We start from the raw sequence: 22150 nt of genomic DNA on the forward strand, positions 1-22150 counted from the left end.
TGGTCAGAGATTTCTTTGCAAATAACTGAATATTCTTAAACAAAGAACATGTCGATAGTGTGCATTTTTTCTTTGTTTTCTGATCAATGCATCTTATAAGATCTAATGATTTTCGTTTGGTACAATGTACAGAGGGAGGTCATTGTGAGATAAGGAACTATTAGCAAACAGTACACGAGTGGAGACTTCTCAACTTCATTTTACAGCATTCTTTACTTTTTGAGTCTTGCAGTCAGATTTCTCACTGAGCTCCTCGAAGAGATTGATCTCTTTTGTGTGGCTTTGGAGAAATGAGAACAGTGGAGACGATGTAGATAGATTTTGTGCTTGTTTGCTTGTTTGTTTTTGGTTAACCACTGATGGATGTTATTGAAGAACTCAGCAATGGTCAAACTCTGTTTAACTGACTAGGATTTTTGCTTGAAGAGCAAGGATTTTGCCCTGTAATAGTGACTCAAAGTTTATTTAAGTCTGTTCTTATAAATATACAAAAATGCAATAAAGGCACCACAACTGTCCCGCCATTTAAAATACAGTTATTAGTTGAATTTCCAAGGGAATGATGGCTGGAAGCAGTATGATCCAGCATAGGATTATATTACAACTTTTTCATTCCGCAGTGGTATCAGAATCCAAACTGAGCCTCTATTTGGTTTATTAATTTGTTTTTCTGAACATTTGCAGAATTCTAATATCTTAGTTTTGCCAAAATCAGACCTCAGTTTGGCAGACACTTCTTTTATCAATTCCAGTTGTTCTTCCACAACCCTTTCAGGATTTTCTGTTTCATGTAGTCAATATTCTCTGTACTCCATCATGCACTCAATTAGAGGACACGTCAAATTCATCTGTATTTAAACACGAATTATATTACTTCTCTCTTATTTTTGGCCTAGGGTAGGTTTTGCTCTCCATTAAATATTTTGGAATGACAAATACTTGCATTAGAGTATAGCATCTAAATTGTAGTGGTTTGTGTTATGATTACAGTGTTGTCATGGTAATATAATTTTTGCAAATGAAAAGCCAGGGTTCACATATGTAGTTCTTAAAAATCCTGGAAGGCCTGGGACAGGTCAATTAGTCATACATTTTATAGCATCCCACATACAATAAGCTTTCTAAAGTCTTAGCTGTGCACAATATTAAGTAGAATAAGCTGAGAATTCTTACAAAAGTACTATTGCAAAGGAAAAAAAAGGCAAATGTAGCAGTTGGATTTTAAAATACCTTTCTCTTTCTTGTTCAAGAAAATTGTCCTTTGCTCTTCATCTAACTTGTCAGACCATTTGAGCCAGCCAAGCTGTGTCAGCACACCACCCATGTAATGTGTGGTTTATATGGAGAATGGCACACCAGTTATATCAGACAGAATGGGCTGCTGCTATATATGGCTGCTACATCTATATGTTCTACCCTCTGAATGATCTTCACATGCGTAATAGTTTAAAGAAAATGCAGTTTAAAAGGCAGTCATTGAAAAAGTCCATTTCTGAAAGTAATGATTCAAGTACAGCTGAAAAAGGACACTCAGTTTTACACTTGGATCCCAGGCTTTTAATAAATAACTCTTGGTGTCCTTTTTTTTTCCCTGCATGTGTGCAGTCTATGAGTCTGATAGAGATTGGGAACCCTTCACAAAGCCTGGAGAACGTGTGTCGCTGGGCCTACCTGCAGCAGAAACCCGACACTGGGCACGCGGAGTACCACGACCACGCCATCTTCCTCACCAGGCAGGACTTTGGTCCATCAGGCATGCAGGGTAAGATGTACATCCACGTTTGTTTTGCACTTGTGTTTATCACTGAGCAAAGGCTGGTCATGCAAAGTTTAGTTGTGTTACCTTTTGCTTGGTTTTGGTCAGTGTTTTCTTTCCCCGAGAGCTCTGCATAAGTTTCAGCTGTAACTACTTCACTTATTATTTTATCCTTTCTTTCTGATTACTTATTGCATCATTTCTGTGCTCTTACTGAAGCCAAGAAAATGAGATCCGTATGTAAACAGTAATGGAAATGCCCAAAGACTAAAGAATAGATTTTGTGGTTAAAAAGTTACAAAGATTTTGCTGTGTTACAGCGAATAGCCAAGAAATATTGTTACAGAGAGGTCTGGAACAGCAGGGCCAAGTGCTGTCCATTTTTTCCTTTTTTTTCAGAGCTCTACCTCCTGTGAGATCAGGTTTTTCACCAGAGAGGAGAAATCTCAGAGCTTTCCTATTCCTTTTGAGTTGGCCAGATCTGCTGTCAACACAGGGCTGGGGTTTTGCCCTGAGGGCTGGAACTGAACTGAACTCCTCCTGAGCTGTAACTCAGCAGCATGTGATGTCCTTTGCCTCTGTTGTCTTATGCACTTGGAAAAAGCAATTGCAGGATGGTCCTAGAGGTGACAAGAGTTTTCTTGGATGAGCCAGGAAGTTTTAATTTGTCCAACAGGCTGGCTACATCTGTTTCATAGATGAGGGAGCACTGTTAAATATTTGGGGGCAGAGGTCTCCTGAAAGGACCACTCCAACTATACTTGTGTCACAACAAAAGACAGATGTTCACCCTAGAGCTTCCCACCACGTTGCCTTTCTATATTGTTCATTTTCTGAAACACCTGGTGTTTCTCTCAGGCTACGCTCCAGTCACTGGGATGTGTCATCCTGTCCGAAGCTGCACTCTCAACCATGAGGATGGTTTTTCATCTGCATTTGTGGTGGCTCACGAAACTGGACATGTGTGAGTAGAACTGTGGACATCTGTGTTGTACCTTTAAAGGTCTTTGATATAGAGAAATACTGGTGACATTGGAAAGATGCCATTGATGTAAAGAACTAATATTCAGGGTTAACTCCAGTTTCAGGTCTCAGCTCTCGCTAAGCTTTCTTTATGATCTTAAGTAAGCTTTATATTTTGGGATTTTCAAATGGAAAAAAGAACTAATGCCAAAATGTCTTCCAGGAGAGTAGGTTGAATGATGTATTGTAGTCTCCTTGTGGAAATGTAAAGTACTCATGATGATGAAACATGAATTCATTGAGCCAGTAGAACACATGATTCTTGCAAACCATCCATACTAAATAAGCACATCATCTGTATATGTTACTGCTGATAAAGGAAACAATACTGTATAGGAGTGAGGTGCCAAGCACTGTGGTTACAACTGTTCTATATATTTCATATAAAATCTGCAATCATTTTACTTACTGATGTTATTAGAACCAATGATTGGGCAGCAGTTGTCAGAGCTTTGGTTTCTCCCAGATCGTTTTCGCTTCCCTGTTTGTGGAGAACACCCGCTGATTTCCTGTTTTCTCTTGGTAGAACAACAGTTCCCAGAAGGCTTTTTCTGAACAGTTTCAATCTATTCTGTCTTCCCTAAGAAAGCCTGCAGGCCCTTTCTCTTTTTTGTATCAGAGTTATTAAGGGCTTTGAACAAGAAAGTGCCAAAATGTATTGAAATCACTGTAAACCTATCTTATTTAGACAGGGACATAGATTTAATACCCAGATGGTATTTGATTCCAGAATTTTTGAATTAGGATTAGAAAGAATACACTGGGAGCTTTTAAAGAGATACCACTGAAGAATGTTTGTAATCCCTCAAGTCACATTCAGCCCCAATCTGTTAATTTGTATTAACTATGGACAGATACTGCCCATGTTGGTCCAAGAGTGCTCATAAAAAATGCAATATAAGATCCTAAAAAAGGAAAGGAGAAAACACATTCATAATAAAGACAAAAAGAAATCTTAAAATATCTGTAACTTGGGGAAATTTTCTAGAAAGTACCCAACACTTTCCAGGTTGTTTCACATTTAAACAATGTGGGATTGCTCCTGGGCAATAGCAGCAGCTTGTCTGAACTAGCTTCCATTGTGGTGTCTTTCCTTTTTTCCATGCAAAGGACTTGTCTACAGTTGCAAAATACTTTGAATTAAGCCAAGGTGTGATTTTTTTTTTTTAGAAGTTAAATGAATTCCTGAATAGCTCCAAATTGGAGCATGAGTAAATTTCTATTAGTACTGCTGGAGGGTGGACTGGCTCAATAATTCAGAAGTGGATTCATTTAGCTGTAGTAACTCACAAATGTCATGTTCACAGGAGCCCAGAAAAGGCATTTTTAGTCTTTTTGAAAATAGATTAGGCTAATGGCATGAAAGTACTCTCAAGGGTCAGTGCTTCCAGAGTAGCTCTCCAGGTTCAGCCTCACCCTCTGACTCCTCATGACTTTGCTCATGCGGGCAAGAGTGACGGGACTTCAGCACCTTGCTGCCATCAACCCCCGTGGCCTTTGGGAGGTGGAAGCACGCGGGCACTCGGAGCTGAGCTGTGATGTAACCGTGCTGTGTCTCTCCTGTGCGGGGCAGTTTAGGCATGGAGCACGACGGCCAAGGGAACAGATGTGGGGACGAGGTGCGCCTGGGCAGCATCATGGCCCCCCTGGTGCAGGCCGCCTTCCACCGCTTCCACTGGTCCCGCTGCAGCCAGCAGGAGCTGAACAGATACCTCCAGTGAGTAGCTGCCAGTAGTAGCCTCTCCCCTTTAATTAGGAAGCATGTCAGAACAATTCGCCCAGCATTTGTGCTTTGCCCTTTTGTTAGTTACTCATGTGGAGTTGAGTAAAACAAACGCAGAATCCCCTCCACGCTCTATCAGGAATGACATTCTTTCCCACTAACTACAAGTTTTCAATTAGTTTTATTTCAGTTAATTTTAAATTGTTCGCGTTTTGTTTACATCTGTTCATTTTCTGGACATTTAGAGAGTATCCACTGTCCTCTCAGGGGTGTTGAGAAGGCACTATTGTGAATCTCATTGCTACCTTTCCTCCCTCCCTGCTGTAACCCCTGGCTGGAGGAGTGCCTTTGCTACCCAGCAGCATGGTGTCTCCATATTTGGCTTCAAGGACCATTTGTTGCTTATGATACCTGTCAATAATAAGATAGTGCTGCTTAAAGACAAAAATCTGCCCTTTAAGTCCTCAGGACTTTTTTTTTGGCTTTAACAGATATCTAAAGAGAGAACATGGTCCTAGAATTAGTTCTTCAGTTGCTAGTTTTCCTTTAAGTACCCTAAATGAAAAAGTCATTTAAACAGCTTTATCCATGCCCCTTGCCTTCCTTTTTGACCTGATGCTTCAGGTACTAGGCCTGTACTGGAGTTCCCTGAAAAGCTCTATTGTTTATGACCATGATTTTGCTCCTTACAGAAAAAAAAACTTCCCCTTGTTTTTATGTGTAAGTTGTACAGAAAAATCTGGGAAAACTACTAGGATAAGCAGTAAAACCTGAAAATTAGTAGGAAAAATGCAGAGAAATATAAGAAGAAAACACGAGTCAGTATTTTTGTCCGTATTTTCATTATGTTAGATATCTTAGGTGTGGCAATAAGGAATAAAAATATTGTGAGGCAAGTGTGATTGTTTCAATTATCAAGATCCTCCAGAGCTTTGGTCATTAAATAAAAATCATCTGGCCTAGAGGGCTGCTTTACATTCTTTTAAATACAACTATTTTTAAAATGTCTTATAACAAAGCAGAACGATGGTTTGCTTTGAAGTAAATCTAACCTCAAAATTCTGCTTTCAGCTATTGGTATCTTCAAGGCAACCTTAATGATTGCCAGGACAGACTCGTGTATGGTGTCCTCATGTCTGTTAAATAACTCTGAGACATTTCAGAGATCCTGTGGACTGTGTTGGTCTTGTGAATTAACCAGTGCTTTTACTGTGTTAACCATTTGGTAATACTGGCACCAGTCCTCTGTCCCCCAAGTGACTTGGTCACATGTAATTCTAATATATTACAGGCTGTCCTCCCTCCTTAGGAGGAGAGGAGAAACTTCCACGTTCATCACATAGAAAGAAAACTTAGTCTGCTTCTCAGCAAGGACACAGGGAAACTGCAGGCTTAGTGGTACTCTGGGCTGGTTACCCTGGCCTCTGCTTTTGAAACTTCACTTGAAAGACAGTTGCAGGCAGCAAGAAATTCCACAAATGGAAAATTAATTAAACTTTCTTTTCTTCTTGGTCTCATGTGGATTCTTCCTTTGATTCCTTTCACATAAGGAGCCTGGAGACTGATAGGAATTTACCTGCAAGCTAAATGGAAATTACAAAGGAAGGGCTTCAGAAAAAAAATATATAGAGAATCCATTAAAGGTGGATACAACATGATAAAGTGAATGTGAGTGTAATTGCAATATTAGCTGCTCTTCACAACCAGCATCTGAGAAATTGTAGGCTCTGTTTTGTTTGGAACAAAAAGGCAATGAAACCACAAACACTGTGCAAGTCTCACAGCCCCATCTGTTACTGTAATTTTTGCCTGTTGCAGTTCCTATGATTGTCTGCGTGATGATCCCTTCGAACATGACTGGCCTTCCCTTCCACAGCTGCCAGGAATTCACTACTCCATGAATGAGCAGTGCCGGTTTGATTTTGGTTTGGGTTACATGATGTGCACAGCTGTGAGTACTTAACTTTGGCTTCTGCTGTTTCTCATCCAGGAGGGTTCTAAGTGTCTCTGAAATGTCCTTAATAGGGACAGAGCAGTGAAGCCCACAAGGAAAGATGTTGTGTCCCCTTAGCTGTAAGCAAGGATTAACAAGTGAATGTTGAAAAAATTTTAGTTATTTTAAATAGATCTTGTATTTTTTTTTTAAACTGGAGTGACAGAAATAAATAATAAATAAAGTTTCATAAATATCTGTAGACTTCAAGCAAACAAACTTGCTGCATTATTGAGCCTCCTCTTGCTGGCAGCTAGTTATTTTGCTACAAAACTCCCACCCAGATGTGGAGGAGATGGATTTTCTGGCACATCTTGTAGTGCTAGCACAGGGCAGCATGATTTTATGATCCAGTTTTATGGAAAGTGTGATGCATTTTGATACCTAGCAAGAGAAAATAAGCATGACAGCAAGTAAAGCAACTTGCAAGGGCTCTTGATGACATGGTTGGCTCTTGTATATGAGGAAAACAAGAGGCAAAATCTCAATTTAAAGCAAGGCGAGATTAGTGCAATTCTCAGTGGATCGGCCTCAGAAAACAGTCTTCTGCAGCTGAGCTGTGCCTCCCACCTCCAGGGCCTCAAATAGGGCAAAACACTAAATGAAAAGAGATGTTTTCAACTGGTGTGGCAGCTGCTGACACATAATGTTTCAGCTTTCATTCCCATCTGCAGGAATATGTGTGCCGAGCAGTCTCTCTAGATAATGGATGAGAACTTTCAGAGAGCATGAGCTCTAGTATTGTCTCTTGACACAATTCCCACTGCTGCTGGCTTAGAAGAAAGTCCCAACCAAAGAGAATCTTTTCTTACACCCATTCTCCAGAGCCTGGGCAATGGAGGCGTTCTAGTAGTCTTTGTTCAGAATAGCCAAGAGCATATCCAGACATAATGTTTTATTATGTTTTGTGGTGGGTGATTCTCCTGCTCTCCTATAGAAGCCTTTGCATTGTAGATAAAATGCTGATTTATTCATAAGATCAGGGTTCTGATCTCAAATTTCCATCCTCCTAAGAAGGTAATTACAACACCTGAACTTCAGTCAGAGCAGCTCGTTTTTCTGTCTGCCATGGGTGCTCAAGGATTTTTTGCTTTGTTTGCCAAGTGAAGCAGCACCATCCAGAGAAGCTGTAAGAAAAGGCTGTGTTTGTCCTACTGCCCGGGGAAAACGGTTTTCCCCTTGCCCAGTCAGCCTTTGGTCACTAGTGTAAAACTATTTTTGCCTGACTTTATTCCATCTCACGCAGGTGGGATGTCACTTCAAAGTCACTGATGATTCTGTGTGAAAGCTCAAACATGCTCGATCCACAGACATAGCCTTGTTCCTCAGGAACCAGTGCTAATCATTTTACACCTAGGAAAGGGACCCCCCCCCCCATGCTGCAACTTCTGTTGCAGTTTCCAGTGGGAACTCTCTCAGAGCATCATCCACTCTGATTTTTCTTGCATTTCAGTTCCGCACATTCGATCCCTGCAAGCAACTGTGGTGCAGCCACCCCGAGAACCCCTATTTCTGCAAAACAAAGAAAGGGCCTCCGCTGGACGGGACCATGTGTGCTCCAGGAAAGGTGAGAGCGGGTGCCCCGGGTGTGCACGTGTGCTCATGTGTGTTTGTGTGCAGCTGGGGGTGCTGTTCTTAAAATCAAGAGGAAAAAGAGAAGAACCTGTCTTGAGGACCTGAAGTTGGCTAAGATGTGGGGCAATCTCATGAGTGCAAGTGAGGAGCCGAGGGGAGAACACAGGGGTGAGGGCTGGTGTGTCCTGCATGGTCAGTCTGTGACCATCAAACCCACTCCTCAGGCAATTCTTCTTGGCAAGTCTTCATGGTAAAATCAAAAAATGGGGAAATTTCTACTCTGCTATGACTTTTTTGATGTCAGGGGGTTGTACTTGTATCCCAGTGCAGGGATGCAGAGAGCACTGAGGTCCTGGAGATGACAGCCAAGCTAAGGCCACTGTAGTTTCCCAGGGGGAAAGGATGGATGTGGGAGGTGAGTGCCAGCTAGGGAGAACCAACATGATGGCCAAGAGGGACTATGAGGGGAGAAGGGCAGATTTGTGGAGGTGGATTTGCTGGTTTGATGATAGTCAAGGGAGGCACGAGGAGCTGTGGAGGGGATGGTGTGATGTGGCAAAGGCTCAGACAGCTCTGACCACTCAGCAACCATGCTGGACCTGCTCCAAACCTCAGTTATCCTCTGTGGAGATCACGCTGTGCTCACAGTGCATCTGAACTCCAAGTCCTTTGAAGTCTGCTGAAAAAAATCTGGCTTCCCTGGGCTTTGGATGCAGTGACTGAGGGGGAGAGGAAGATGTCGCTACTTGGAAAGATTTTTTTATAACCCAATGGATGACATCATTTATGCGATAAATGAACCGTATTAGCAGCTGCTGTTATGGTTTGGAATGTCTTTTTTATGAAAACGTTATGTTAAATTAATCCCCCAGCAAGTCACGCTCTAAATAAACCACTCCCTTCTGGTTTTCTCTTCTTCAAATTACTCCTGTTGTAACAGCTTTGTTTCTTATTGTAAAAAATTATATATATTTTAAATTGCAGTCCAAAATCTTAGACAGTTTATTTGGATTCACTTTTGTGTATCTTGATTTTTGCATAACAATATTCATGAGCCCCCCTTGAAAAATACAGTTATATCCATTTTGTTGCATCACCCTCTTCCCCGTGCCATTCATTCATATTAGTATGTGAACAGAAATGAGGAGAAAAAGGGGAATTTGCAACCCTACAGTTAAGGATCTGTCAGTGCTTCCATTATAAACAGTTTGTCAGGATATTATGCAACTCAGCTGTAAAAATTTTCTTTGGACTGGAACTTGGGATCCAAGGCTTCAGTAAGCTGTGCAGACAGCCAGGCTTTTGAGCTCAGCAGAGATGCAAGAGAGTATGTGCACATTCTGAAGCTGCAGTAGATGATAGGACTATGACTGTTTTATTCTCAGGGGAGCTGTCCCAGTTTTTTTGATAAATAAGTTTGCTGCCACCTTCCAGAAGAACCTGAGAAAACGTTGTAAAATGAAAATAATTTTGTTAGATAAGGCTCAGCAGTCTGAGCTAAATGTTTGATTTTTTTAAATAGCGTGAGCTATGAAGGTTATACAGCTGACTTTGTGCATCTGAGCCCAACATCTGACCAGGGTATTTATTAGTTGTTGGGATTTTTAATACAAGCACATCCGATCAATGCTTTTTCATCTGTTCCTTTCCCTTTCATCCCTGCCCTTGTTTTCCCCTGTTCACTCTCTGCACCGATTTGGACAATACCAGAGGCTCTTATGTGAAAGTACAGGGATGTAAAATGCATTTATTCCCCAAAGCTGGGACTCAGTTGCAGTGGGGCAGCCTCGTTTCGGGTACATCTCCCACGATACCTCATCAGCACATGAGGAAGAGGAAAATAATTTCAAACTTGATCCACTATTTTCTTTGGAATAACCCCAGAAAAGCACAGAAACATAAGCAATTAAAGATGTTGATTCAAGAAAGATCCATTTGTTTCCCGCTTTAGAGACTTGCAGTTTTCATGATTTCATACCACTAATTCCCAGGGCCTATTTTAAGCTCAAACCAATCACAACACTGCTGATGTGTCAAAGAAACATCCTGGCTTTGCTGCAGCTGAGGGGACCCGATGCCAGAAATGAAAGTGGTGCAGGGGAGACGAACACGGCGCACGGTGGGTGGATGTTCTCACCTAAGGGTGGTGTTCAGATAACTGATAACTGCTCCCAAACTTAGCAGATGCTATTGAGGAGAAGCCAGTCCAGCTGCCTCCTTCCTAACTGATGATCAAGGGGCAAGAACACCCACTTGGGAGACATGAGATCCATAGCACATTTTTGGCAGGCAGGATGATAAGGGTCGTGCCTCTGCACACCCAGGCTGTGAACTGGACCCAGGCACTGACCCTTAGAAAGGGAAGATTAGACTTTCTAATGCTGTCTATATGTGTGTAGGTATGCATACATATAAGTGTTTATGCTTAAGTAAATATATGTAAATGTATGTAAGCTCTTCTGTGCACATGGTTATTTGAAACAAGGTGCCAAAAGAGTGAGATTCTGCCATTTCAAAACCTTTTTAATAATTCTCCTTCTGCAAATGGAGATATCAGACAACCATTATGTTAACTGGCAGTAAACTAATAAGTTGCTGGGCTTAAAGATAAAAAAATCAAATATTCTCTTCGAGCTTCCCAACCAGAGAACAAAACTACTATTTTGACAGTATCCTAAAGGAAACGATATTTTATATTGCTCCCAGCTTGATTTTTTTAAACTAGATTGAGTCCTCAATAGCAAAAGGGAAGATTCTGTCAATTTTGTGAAGCTTTGATGATGCAATAACTTGCAACGGTCACATCAACTTCCATGAAATGACTCCTGTGTGTAAAGTTAAGTCAGTCTTCATGTGGAGTCAAAGACACTCCATAAATTGCTATAGTAAACCATGCAGACAAGACATAACTGTGCAAAGCTTAACTCTGCCCAGCATTCTGTAGATTGAAAGAAAACATATGCTTTCAGCTGATAAATTTATTTACTTGTATACAGTTCTGTCGGCTTCACCATTAGCCTCAGGCTTCTGAATCCAGACAACCTTAAGTAATATATCATCAGTTTTTGTTATTCCATTTTTAAAAAATATTACTCTTCTGGGGAGACATTTATACTGGCTGAAGTAGCAAACTGCTCTCCACAGGGTAGAAATCAAACCCAGAGTCATTCATGCAAGGAGATCCATCTGCTTGCTGCAGTGACTAACACCAAGGTTTGCACCTCCTGAGCCTCCTTTTTTTTCCTTTTCTTGGAGAGAGGTAAGAGCCTGGTACCTGACCCTGCTGACCAAGCTGATGTTGCTCTTGGATTTGGCTCATGTGCCAAGGTTCCAGCACAAACCTAGCAGGTCTTCTCTTTGCTTGCTCTGTGCTAATGAGATGATCTGAGTCAAACTTGGAATGATTTTTTTTTACTCTGTCAGGAAAGGAAGGGAATGATTAAATATTGAAATAAATAGGTATTATTGAGAAGAAAAATGGACCAAGAAAAGAGGTTTCTGAAAACACTAATGTGTACTCAAAGCAATCCAGATAATTTCCTGCTGAGGAAGCTGACCTCAGCTTCTCTTGGAGACAGGAGACAGATGGGTGAGTGTGAGCTGTGTTAGTCACCACAGAAACAGGGAGAATACTTGATTCTCCACTGAAGAAACTTTTACTGGCTCAGAGAAGTCCTTAGTGTTGGAGCTTTCAGTTCATCCCTTGCAACTAATTATTCTCAACAGATGGAGCAGAGCGGGCCAGCCTGCGTGTGTTGGGGAATACAAATAAATAAGTAACTCTCTCCTCAGAGGATCTCAGGAGAGTGGGGAGAGCTGAGGGCCACCAGCCATGGTGCAGTACCAGAGGTCACCTGGCAGATAACTGGGGTGTCAAGTGAGGAGATAGGAGAACTGCCTGTTGCTGCCCAATATAAAACAGTTAGAGATACCCACACAAGATCTTCAAGTCTTTTCTTGGAAAATTGACCTGCGGATGTGTTAAGCCCACAGGAACACACTGGCTCTTTTTTTGGCATCCACAGCAGTTGTTTCAAAGAACTGCTGAAAACAGCAGTGGAATGTTTTACTGCAAGAAATTTAAGCTTCCTCTCCTGGAAATTGCACTTGTTTTGGACTGTCCTGTTTGCCAGAAAAACAGACGAGACTGCAAGAAGTCATCTTGTCTTCCACTAAGAAAACGATTTAAATTTACCTTTTCTTTTAATTAAAAAAAATATTTATTTAATATACTTCACTCTTTCAGTGAAACCCCCTGTTTATGAAGGGAATAGTGCTTGAAATTGGCTGTTTTCCACCTCATTATGTATTTAATGTAGTAGGAATAGGAAGGATTGGCTTTAACTTCCTTTATTACACTGGAGGTTTCTCCATCTCTGGGTTTACCTTCTCATCAATTTCTTGCAAGAGTCTGCACAGAGTAAGGTTTGTTTGTGAATCATTTTGTTTTCTGTAGGCTCCTTTCTTTTAATCCACAAAAAAGGCAGAGCAGGGGATGACTCATTTTACACAAATGCTTCTCTCCTAATAGCTCTGCCTCAGCTTCCCAACAATCAGCATCTGACCAACTTCTCCAGTAAAAACCAGTGCTGCTCTTTCCTTTACGCAGCAAAGTCAGTAACACTTTTCCACTTTTGCCTTCCAGTTCAGGGACCAGTCCCAGTCTCAGATAGGGGGTTTATTGGTGGTGGTTATAAACTCACATCCCGCTATTCTTGGCTAAAACAGGGAAAAGAGATTGGGAAACTCAATGCCTCCTGCATGAGTCCAAGCACTGGATTCTGGATCATCATATAATGAACATAGGCTATATGGTTCTTGAAATGGATTTTCTGACTGCTGTGGAACTTACACCGTGATAAGGGGATATGTGAGCAAGCACAGATCAGGAGCTGTCACTTCACATCTGCTTCCAAGCCCAGCTGAAATTTGTATTGACAAGCTGATGCTCTGCCAGCTTCCCCCACATCTCGGAATGGTCCCATGGCTTCACAGGGCCCCACAACTCAAACTGTTTGTTCAAACAAACCTCTCTAAAACCATAAGTAAACAGTCCCTGAAGGGTACAGTTCTAAGCTTCAAAACCAAAAAAAGCAAAGGACATATTAGCATTTTGCATTTCTTTCATGCTTTGCTGAATTATCTCTTGTTCTGTCAAACAGCTAAGAAAAATCTGCCCATTACAGCTCTGGAACAGGATTGGTGTAATTGGCTTTGTGGTAACTTATCTATTTCATAGGTTTTGACTTTGAATATCTGAAGATATGGGAAAGAAAAAAAAAGTGGAAATCTAATTTCTACTATCTCTTCTACTCCTTGTCCAACCAAATCAGCACCAAAATAAATTGCATGAATAAAGAGCCAGTCACTGAGCAGATTAGCGAATCAGTAAGCTGTGCCTTGTCACCATTTTACTAATGATTCTCTCTTTAAATTCAGCATTATTAATGGCTATCCATCACTTTTAAATTTGCCTTCCAGATCACTAATCGCTCTATGCTGAAGAATGCTCTCCTGTTATATATCTTCTGATTTTGTTTTTGCTGGCAGCCTGCATTTAGCCATATGCTTGGCTTGTGCAGCCTGCCAAATTCCTGCGTTCCAGGGCTTGTTAAGCTGTGTAAAATGTTGTTGTTGATTTGAATGTTAAGGAAAGTAAGTGACTGATTTCACTTGTTGTTGCAGCCATCTGTGCTCCTGAGCCAGAGCTCTCATCCCGACAGTAACTGTTAACGCAGACAAACTGCGACAGTCTCATGCAAAGTCGTTTCTTGGGCTGGAATATATTTTCCAGCACCCACACTTCATCAGTAAACTTTTATGAAAGCAGAAATAGTACTAGAAAGGGCCAGAACCTGTGATCCTTGAGAAGAATTCTCTCTGACTCCAGCTGAGAAAAAATTCCTTGATTAGGGACCGGAGAAATTGGTGGAAAGGCACTGACAGGTTTCTTTAACAGGGGAGACAGTAGTGATCAGTACTGGAGCTGTAAAGGCTCTTAAAAAAATGTATACATACCTTATAGGTTTGGGGAATGTAGCAAATTCTGCTTCAACTACTGTAGAATAAGTGTATTAAAAACCAGGTAAAAGAAAGTGTGGTAGGGTGTGATGGACTGTGCTGCACTGGGGCTGTCTAGGGCTGCTCCCTAAGGAATGCTTCTGATATTTTGCCCAGGTTTACTATGAGATCTCCAGGGAGACCACAAGAGTTTTTTATTTAATATCACTAATGTCTAAAATGTGTGCTGGCTTTAATTTCATGCCACTTCACTGATGACATTTATTGCAGGAATATGTACATGGAGTTGGGAGCAGCAGGGCAGGATGGTGCCGTGGCCAGAGCTCTTGCCGGTGCTGCCTGGAGAGGCTGCATGCAATGGCAGAGGGAGAATGTTACTGCTAGCCTCCCAGATTTGGGATTCTGCCATTTCCCTTAAAAGAGTCTGTACTAGTTCTGTTGAAATCCCCACTGCAGGCAGGTGATGAGGGAATGTAACACTAAGAGCAGTTTAATGCAATTGGTAAGCTTGAATCCTGCCACACACATATGTGCATACTGGACATGGAAGTTTATAAAACCTGAATGAGTTTGGGATCATGGGCATGATCTAACAGTGAGTCTTCCTACTTTCTGCTGGAAAGATGAAAAAAAATCCAGAGTTTGTGCCTAAAATTAAATCAGCAGTACCACAGCTTCTCTCATAATTTAATCGTCTAATCGTTTTGACGTCTGATTTTCTCTTTCAGCACTGCTTTAAAGGTCACTGCATCTGGCTCACACCAGACATCCTGAAGCAGGATGGACACTGGGGGGCATGGAGTAAGTTTGGCTCTTGTTCTCGCACCTGTGGCACCGGGGTGAAGTACAGGACACGGCAGTGTGACAACCCGCAGTAAGTGCACACCCCCCTCGTGCCTTCCTGATGTGCAGTGACTGAGTGGTGAGAATCCTTGCTACATTACCACTGCAGCAGTGCAGTAAAGGGTGTTGAGTGGTGCTTGTTAAATCTGTCCTATCAGAAGTTCTACTTTTGGCTCTTAGCAAGCCATGAATCATCTTTATTTCTCAGTTTATCCGTCCTTTATGCAGTTCTGCCATTACAGGGATCTTGAAAGTGCTAATACACTACTGTGTAAAACATAAGTAAAAGTTTAGGGCCCTATATATGTCTTGATTCAATATGTGAGCATGAAATGACGGCAAGGATTTGCTGGATTTTTTTTAAAACCTTTTAAAAAAGTTTTCTTTAATCCACTTTTTAGGATATTTCAACAAGAAGGTCTTAAAATATTTTCAAATGGTTTTCGTTCCAAGTTGGAACAAAGTTCTGGAGATCAGAACCTTCTCCAAAGTTAATTTTAGGAATTTTGAATGGTTTTGCTTCAATAACTTACATATGAGCCATCTAGATAACTCAGAATGATTCAATTTCAGTAATACTGCAAGTAAAGTATATTGAATAAAGATTGGTATATACAAATAATATGATATGTATAATTATTGCTATCTTAGTGTGGTATCATAAAATGTCAAGATCCTAACAGCAAGAACTGAAACAATTGTCAGAATTAAATTATTTTACCAGACAGAATATTTTTAACATTGAATTTCTTAGTTTGTGTTGATAAAGCACTTGAACTTGACTAGTGTTAAAAATCATCTTATCATTGATTTTTTAAAACAAATCAAGTTTTATGATGCAGCATTTTCCAATGGAAATTGTTCTGTTAAGAAAAAATTTGGCAGTTCTCATTTCAGCCTTTATTACATCGGCAACACGAAAGTGACCTTTATAACTGCGGGCACAGATTTAGTTGTAAAATCTATTTTCATGTAGGAAAAGCCCAATGCACTATTGAAAATGTTTTCTGGAAGAGGGTGCAAACCCAGCTGCAGCTCCTGAGCTCTGCTGGATGTGAGAGTGACCTGGGGCACATCTGCCTGGGGACACAGCACAAAGCTGGGCTGTGCTGGGTGTGCTGCTGGCTTAGGGGTGAATGTGGATGACTTGCTTCATCTGCTTGTGCTTCCCTTTCCTGGCTACACCAAGAAAATGACTTTTCTTGCAGTTATCAAGTGGTTTGAGCCTCTGCTTGCAGAAATTGGTTTTTAAGAGCTAAATGGTGACAGTGGGTTTTGAAGGGAAATATATTTTTTCCATATCAGAAATACAGCACTGGCTTCTCCAAGTGCCTACTGACACGACTGGGAATTAAACTGCTCCTCAAAAGATTTGATAGACACTCAATTCATCCATTAATGGCAAAACTAACAGTGGGTTTCTCTCCCCACCACAGTCCTGCCAACGGAGGCCGCACGTGTGTGGGGCCGAGCTACGAGTTCCAGCTGTGCAACACACAGGACTGTCCCAAGGACTTTGAGGATTTCAGAGAGGAGCAATGCAGGCAGTGGGACCCCTACTTTGAGTACCAGAACACAAAACACCATTGGCTCCCCTATGAACATGTCGATGGTGAGTAGCTCCTTTTCCTATGAAAACCAAAATCGGTTGAAAATATCAATTAAAACTATATAGGGAGAGGTAAAACTTCTTCTAGGGAAATGATGCCTCCCAAATCTGTTATGAGTTGTTTGGAGGAATCAGTGAGTATCAGTGTATGTATGAGTGATCCAATTCATACAATGTACTTGGATTTTCAGAGACTTTGGACTCTGTTCTCCAATGAGAGCTCTTAAATTGAGTCATCATGAGACAAAAGGGAATGGTTTTACATGGGAGGATGTGTCCACAAAGACGGGTGCTGGCAGCATGGGTGCTGCTGGATATGGTAGAGAGCAGGGAAAGGGAACAAACCAGGTGACAAAATCTACTCAGGTCACAAAATTACTGAGGCTAATTAAACTAGGGCAGGGCACTGTGAGAGCTGCAGAAGGACCTTGTGACACAAAGGGACTGAAGATGGCAAAAGAAGTTTGGTATTAATGAATGCTAGTAACGGATACGGGGGGGAAAATTGGTGTGTGTGTGTGTGTGTGTATGGGTCTGTAGACAAGGTGGGCTCTGAACAGAAAGGCTGGGAGTTGGGAATAGCTTTAGGAAAACATCAGTTCAGTGACTGTCAAGAGAGGGATGGAGAACACTGATCTGCCCCTGAGTACCTGCACGGTGTGTCTGCATTTTAAATATTTGGCCGGAGCAGCTCAGGTTGTGCCCATCTCACTGCTGCCCATGTTGCTAAAAAACCTACAGTTGAACTCAGAAAGGCCATAATAAATCAAACATAAACAATGATTTCTGGATGAGGAGAGTTTGGATAAACCAGGACTTCCCACCCTGAAAAAACAAGGATTTAGATTAAAAAGATAGAGTTACAGATTTGTGAGTGGCACTAAGAGACTGAACACAGAATGATTATAATGTTCCCAAGCCTGGGAACATCAAATAAAATTATCAGGTGGCAGATTTAAAACAAATAAGAGGAAGTACTTTTCCACACAGTATCTAATTATCCTGGAATTCACTGTCACAGGAACTTGCAGATGCCAGAAAGTTTTAAAAATGATTTAGAAAAATTCTTGACAGTTCTACAATTCATAAAGAGCTATTAAACACCAAGTTCCTGCCATGACTTCGGAAGCCCCCAACCTGCAGTTTAAAAAGAACTTGGAGAATATTCTGAGAAGAGTATCCAGTTTGTTCTTACATCTTCCTGCAAAAATACTGCTGGCACTGTTGGAGGCAGGTGTTGGGTTGGATGGGTGCTGGGTCTCAACCAGCATGGTCAGGCTGGTGTTCTGGCACCTCGGCAGAGATCACCTCTTAGGACAAAAATGTTCCTGTTAATGCCTCGGCTTAACTGTCAGTGGAAGTGCAGCTGGTTAATTTGGGCCATGAGGGCTGTTGCTGTGCTACTGCCACGTCTGCTACTGCCAGAAATACACTGAGAAGATGTTTTACCAAACAAAAAGGCGGGGGGCAATGAGTCTCAGCTCCTTGAACATGTTTTTAAACTGTATCGCTTCACTTGAATGACAAGCCATGAGGGCAGGGTCACCCTGGCAAGGGGCAGGTACTGGGCACCCACCCTGCCCTCAGCCCAGCACCCATTGCTGGGAGGGGAAGGGTCACTTTGGGTGAATCATTTTGCATTCCAGTGAGAGGATACTTTGCCAGAAATTAATAGCAAATTCCTTGCAATTACTTTGCCTGACTTTCTTCCCAAACAGTTCTCAGGGTTCCCTCATTCTTTTCATGCCATCTTGGTCAGTTTGGGATTTTCAAAGGCACAGACACAGCCTCACAGCTTAATTTCATGGAATAGCTTTGCTGGCACAGGGTGAGGGGATGAATGCTGTGGCCTGCAGGACCTTTGCTTCTGCTTTAGGCTTTGGAGCAGTCTGCTGCAAAGACCACTGAAGCTAATCAGATTTTTTTTCTATTAGATTCAATGGCTTCTGGGTCAGAAATCAGCTCATTGATGTCTGAGCACTGATCCCTGGGCACCACTGGTTTCCCATATATCTGTGCTATGACTGCACACACCTTGAGAGTTCCATTTACCTGTGCAGGGTTATTAAAGGGAACAGCTTTTGTGTGAAAGCAAGGCCAGAGGGTGGCTTACGCTTGAACTCCAATCTATTTAAAACTCCCTTTTGTAAAGATAAGGCATATCAGTGACATACTTTGTGCAGTCGTGGCTCAGAAGTGACATAAATCCATACATTTCACACACAGCTCAGCTGGATGTGTCTGGCACATTGTGTATGGGACAGGAACAGAGAGGAGCACCTCACGCTGCGGGCAGAGAAAAGCTGAGCTGGGATACACCCCAGTGTGTGCTTGAGCATCCCAATGCCCTGTTGTGCCATGGCCTGTCTCCTGCTCCAAGCCCTCTGAGCACCCCATCTCCTCGCCCCTGCTGTGCTCACAGACCCCTGTGTCGTGCATCTGCCAGCGCAGCAGAGTGTGACATTGGCTATTAGCTCCCAGCCTCAATTAAATGAGAAGGAAGCTCATGGGGAGCAGGGAATGGACAGGCACACATCACATCCGTGCTCCTGCACCTCTACTATGCCCAACACCAGTGAATAGGAAGAAAACAATTCTTTGCAATTAACAGGGTCCAATTTAACAGCACTTGCACATTTATTGTTCCCATGGAGCAGTGGGAACAGAACCATCTCTAAAATAGAGCCCTTGTACAGAGCTGTTGGCACCCAGTCAGACCTGCTGATATTTTCCCTGAATCGCGTGCAGTGAATGCGTGCTATGTATGGGGTGGGGGTGGGAACGTACCCAGGGGGGTGGTGTGAACACCCCCTTGTCTTGTGCATAATTTAATATTTCTAACATATGCAAATACATTAGGTCTGCCATCATTATGATCTTAATAGTCGCCTATGAAGGATTTGCACAAAAAACGCAAAGTACCTGTTTCAATAGACTAGACCCTACACTCTTAGCGTGACATCTCTGCATTATTTGGGAAGAGTAACAAAGGTCTCTGATGTACCAATACCCAGCAGCCTTGAGGACATCAACAGCAATAACAAGGACTTTATAAAAAGAGGGCAGAGGCCATGGAACTGTATGGGGGAAGAACGCAAAGGGCCTGTGAAGATTTATATCAATTGAACTGCTATAATGGAAGGGTCATTATTGTTTTAAATGGTGGGAAAAATGTCCCAACTTTTAATCATGCTAAAATAGCAGAATCTCTATTTGTTTCATCTAACAGAAAGACCATCTGCTCTTCAGTGCCAAAGAAAGCATAGAATCCTATTATTGGGCTGAGGACAGCAAGAGAAATGGATAAAATGAAATACAGTAGTGGAATAAAACTTTATTTAGTCACTGACTAGCCATTTTCAGCTTTGTTTTTTGTTCTTAGCTCTTTGGAACAGATTAGAGAAAATACCACTTGTCTGGCTGTTTGTGCATGTGTTAGCAGTAAAAAATAGGTTTTTTTCTGATTCTTTTTGACATCTCATCTTGTTTAATGATTTAAATTATCGTAAATACAAGTACGACCACGAGGAAAAATTAACTTCATGACTAGGAGGAAATGCTATGGCTCAGCTGTTCCTGAAGAAATTTTGGATGCCAGGTTCATTCAGTGTCAAACAGCTGCTTATAATGGCAAAGTTGCTTTGGCTTTTTTCAGATTTAAGTGCAGTGCAGGAGAAACTTGCATCTCTCACAGGTAGTTGTGGAGCAGACTGAAGAATCCTCGCCAGACTGGATCATCTTTGAAGGATTAAATAGATCCCCCCATCGAAGTCAATGATCTGTTGTTTTCAAGTCTGTCTCCTAATGGTAACACACAGGTGCTTTAGGATTCAGCAGTTTCCAAATGATCACAGAGCCTTTGAAAGGGGACAAGCATCGATGATTTCTGGGGTACCACATTTCGTGTGCAAGGAAGAAGAGAGAGCTAACACTACTGATAAAGTGCTGTTCACAATGTCAGCTATTAAACTGTGGGAGATGAACACTCACAATTTTACTTTTTTTTTCAGCTAAGGAGAGGTGCCACCTGTATTGTGAATCAAAGGAGACAGGGGATGTGGTGTACATGAAAAGGATGGTACACGATGGGACCCGCTGCTCCTACAAGGATGCTTACAGCATCTGTGTGAGGGGAGACTGCTTGGTGAGTGTTTGATGGCTCCTTTCAGAGCTCACTGTTGTGACAACAATTAAAATGTAGCCTGAGTGCTTCTCTCCAAGAATGGCTAAGTATAATAACGCTTCAGGCAATAAGGAGATTTCATTAGGATTATTGTCACAATATTATGTGTGATATTCACAGTTGCCATGCCTGTGACTCAGTTCCAAAAGCACCTACCTACACAAGTAATATTTCATGCAGCATTTTGAGATGAACTATTACAATTGGCTTTCAAGGGAAGCTTTTCCTGCTGAGGTTTAGTGGGGGTGGAATGTACAATGAAATAGGAACACGCAGCAGCTTTCAAGGAAAGTGGTGTTAGGATGTGGCTGATGTGCATTCTCTCTGTATTTGATCATGCTATTTTTAAAAAATCAATGACAGTTCCTCTAAGTCAGGATCTGCTGCAGGTCATCTTTCAATGGAATTAGAGTCTCTGACTATCAAAGCACTGGGGGAGGTTCTTATCCTCGTATAGATGCATTGATCCTCCTGGAATTTAAGCAGCTGCCTGAAGACAAGCTGAGGCTTAAGAGCTTTTCCTCAACTGTTCCTTCAGTAAGAGGACCACTGTGAAGCATAATATGAAAATATAATCACCCAATTGACAGCTTTTATAGGAACTGGAAATATTAAAATCTGGTTAGGTGTTGATCTTGCAGGAAAATACTACCAGGTGTACTGCTTTACTGATGCAGAAGTCTGGGGTTTGATATATGAAGTGAAGGCTCATTTGAAGAGTGGATAAATAAGAATGACTCTTTCTCTCTTTTGTGCACAGAAAGTTGGGTGTGACAGGGTCATAGGTTCCACGAAGCAGGAAGATAAGTGTGGTGTTTGTGGAGGAGATAATACCCACTGCAAAGTGGTGAAAAGAACATTTTCAAGAGTACCAAAGAAACAAGGTCAGTGCATTCAGCGTGGTTTGTCCTGGGGAATTCAGGGTATTTTTGCTTGATCTCTTCTGTCTCATGGAAAGTACCAGGAAAATTACAAACTGTTTGCAGCACCATTAATTCCAATAAACAATATGTGTCCAGATGTGTCTAGAATTTGAAAATAAGGCTTCTGTCCAATGATCAGTTAAAGCTGATCAGTGCATGCCCAGAGGAGGGCTTCCCTGCTCCTTGTTGGAGAGCTGTGGACTTTCTTGGGCTGCTGATGTCACTCACCTGCTCTGTCCAAGTCACTGGAGTGCTGCAATAATATGTCATCATCACTCACTATCAGACAGCAGATTGCCTGGTATCTGGGGTGCATAAGGCACTCAAAGCCCATCTTAGTCTGAAGCAAAGTCTGTTGATGACATTTAAAGGCATCTTTCTTCTGCCCCAAAGCCCTTTGTCCCTGTTATGTTCCATCACCTGGCACGGAAATAGGGATGGGAATGATGCTGGATTAGCTTGTTGTAATACACCCTGCTTTCAGAAAATAAGATTTATTTA

The 22150-nt window shown here is 41.8% G+C and overlaps 1 protein-coding gene across 2 annotated transcripts in view; it reads left to right on the forward strand.

Annotated features, from left to right (window-relative positions):
• The window catches only part of ADAMTS2 (ADAM metallopeptidase with thrombospondin type 1 motif 2), a 169123-nt gene that overhangs the window by 133375 nt on the left and 13598 nt on the right, over window positions 1-22150 (forward strand). For both annotated transcript variants that reach the window (XM_051793541.1, XM_051793542.1), the window contains 9 exons: window positions 1606-1762; window positions 2615-2720; window positions 4353-4496; window positions 6321-6453; window positions 7949-8062; window positions 14820-14965; window positions 16371-16546; window positions 20554-20687; window positions 21487-21610. In XM_051793541.1, the coding sequence (XP_051649501.1) occupies window positions 1606-1762; window positions 2615-2720; window positions 4353-4496; window positions 6321-6453; window positions 7949-8062; window positions 14820-14965; window positions 16371-16546; window positions 20554-20687; window positions 21487-21610 (1234 nt within the window). The remainder of the gene's footprint in view (window positions 1-1605; window positions 1763-2614; window positions 2721-4352; window positions 4497-6320; window positions 6454-7948; window positions 8063-14819; window positions 14966-16370; window positions 16547-20553; window positions 20688-21486; window positions 21611-22150) is intronic.

The sequence above is a fragment of the Manacus candei genome, unplaced genomic scaffold, assembly GCF_025592945.1.
Source record: "Manacus candei isolate 608988 ecotype Guabito, Panama unplaced genomic scaffold, ASM2559294v1 h1tg000037l, whole genome shotgun sequence".
NCBI lineage: Eukaryota > Metazoa > Chordata > Aves > Passeriformes > Pipridae > Manacus > Manacus candei.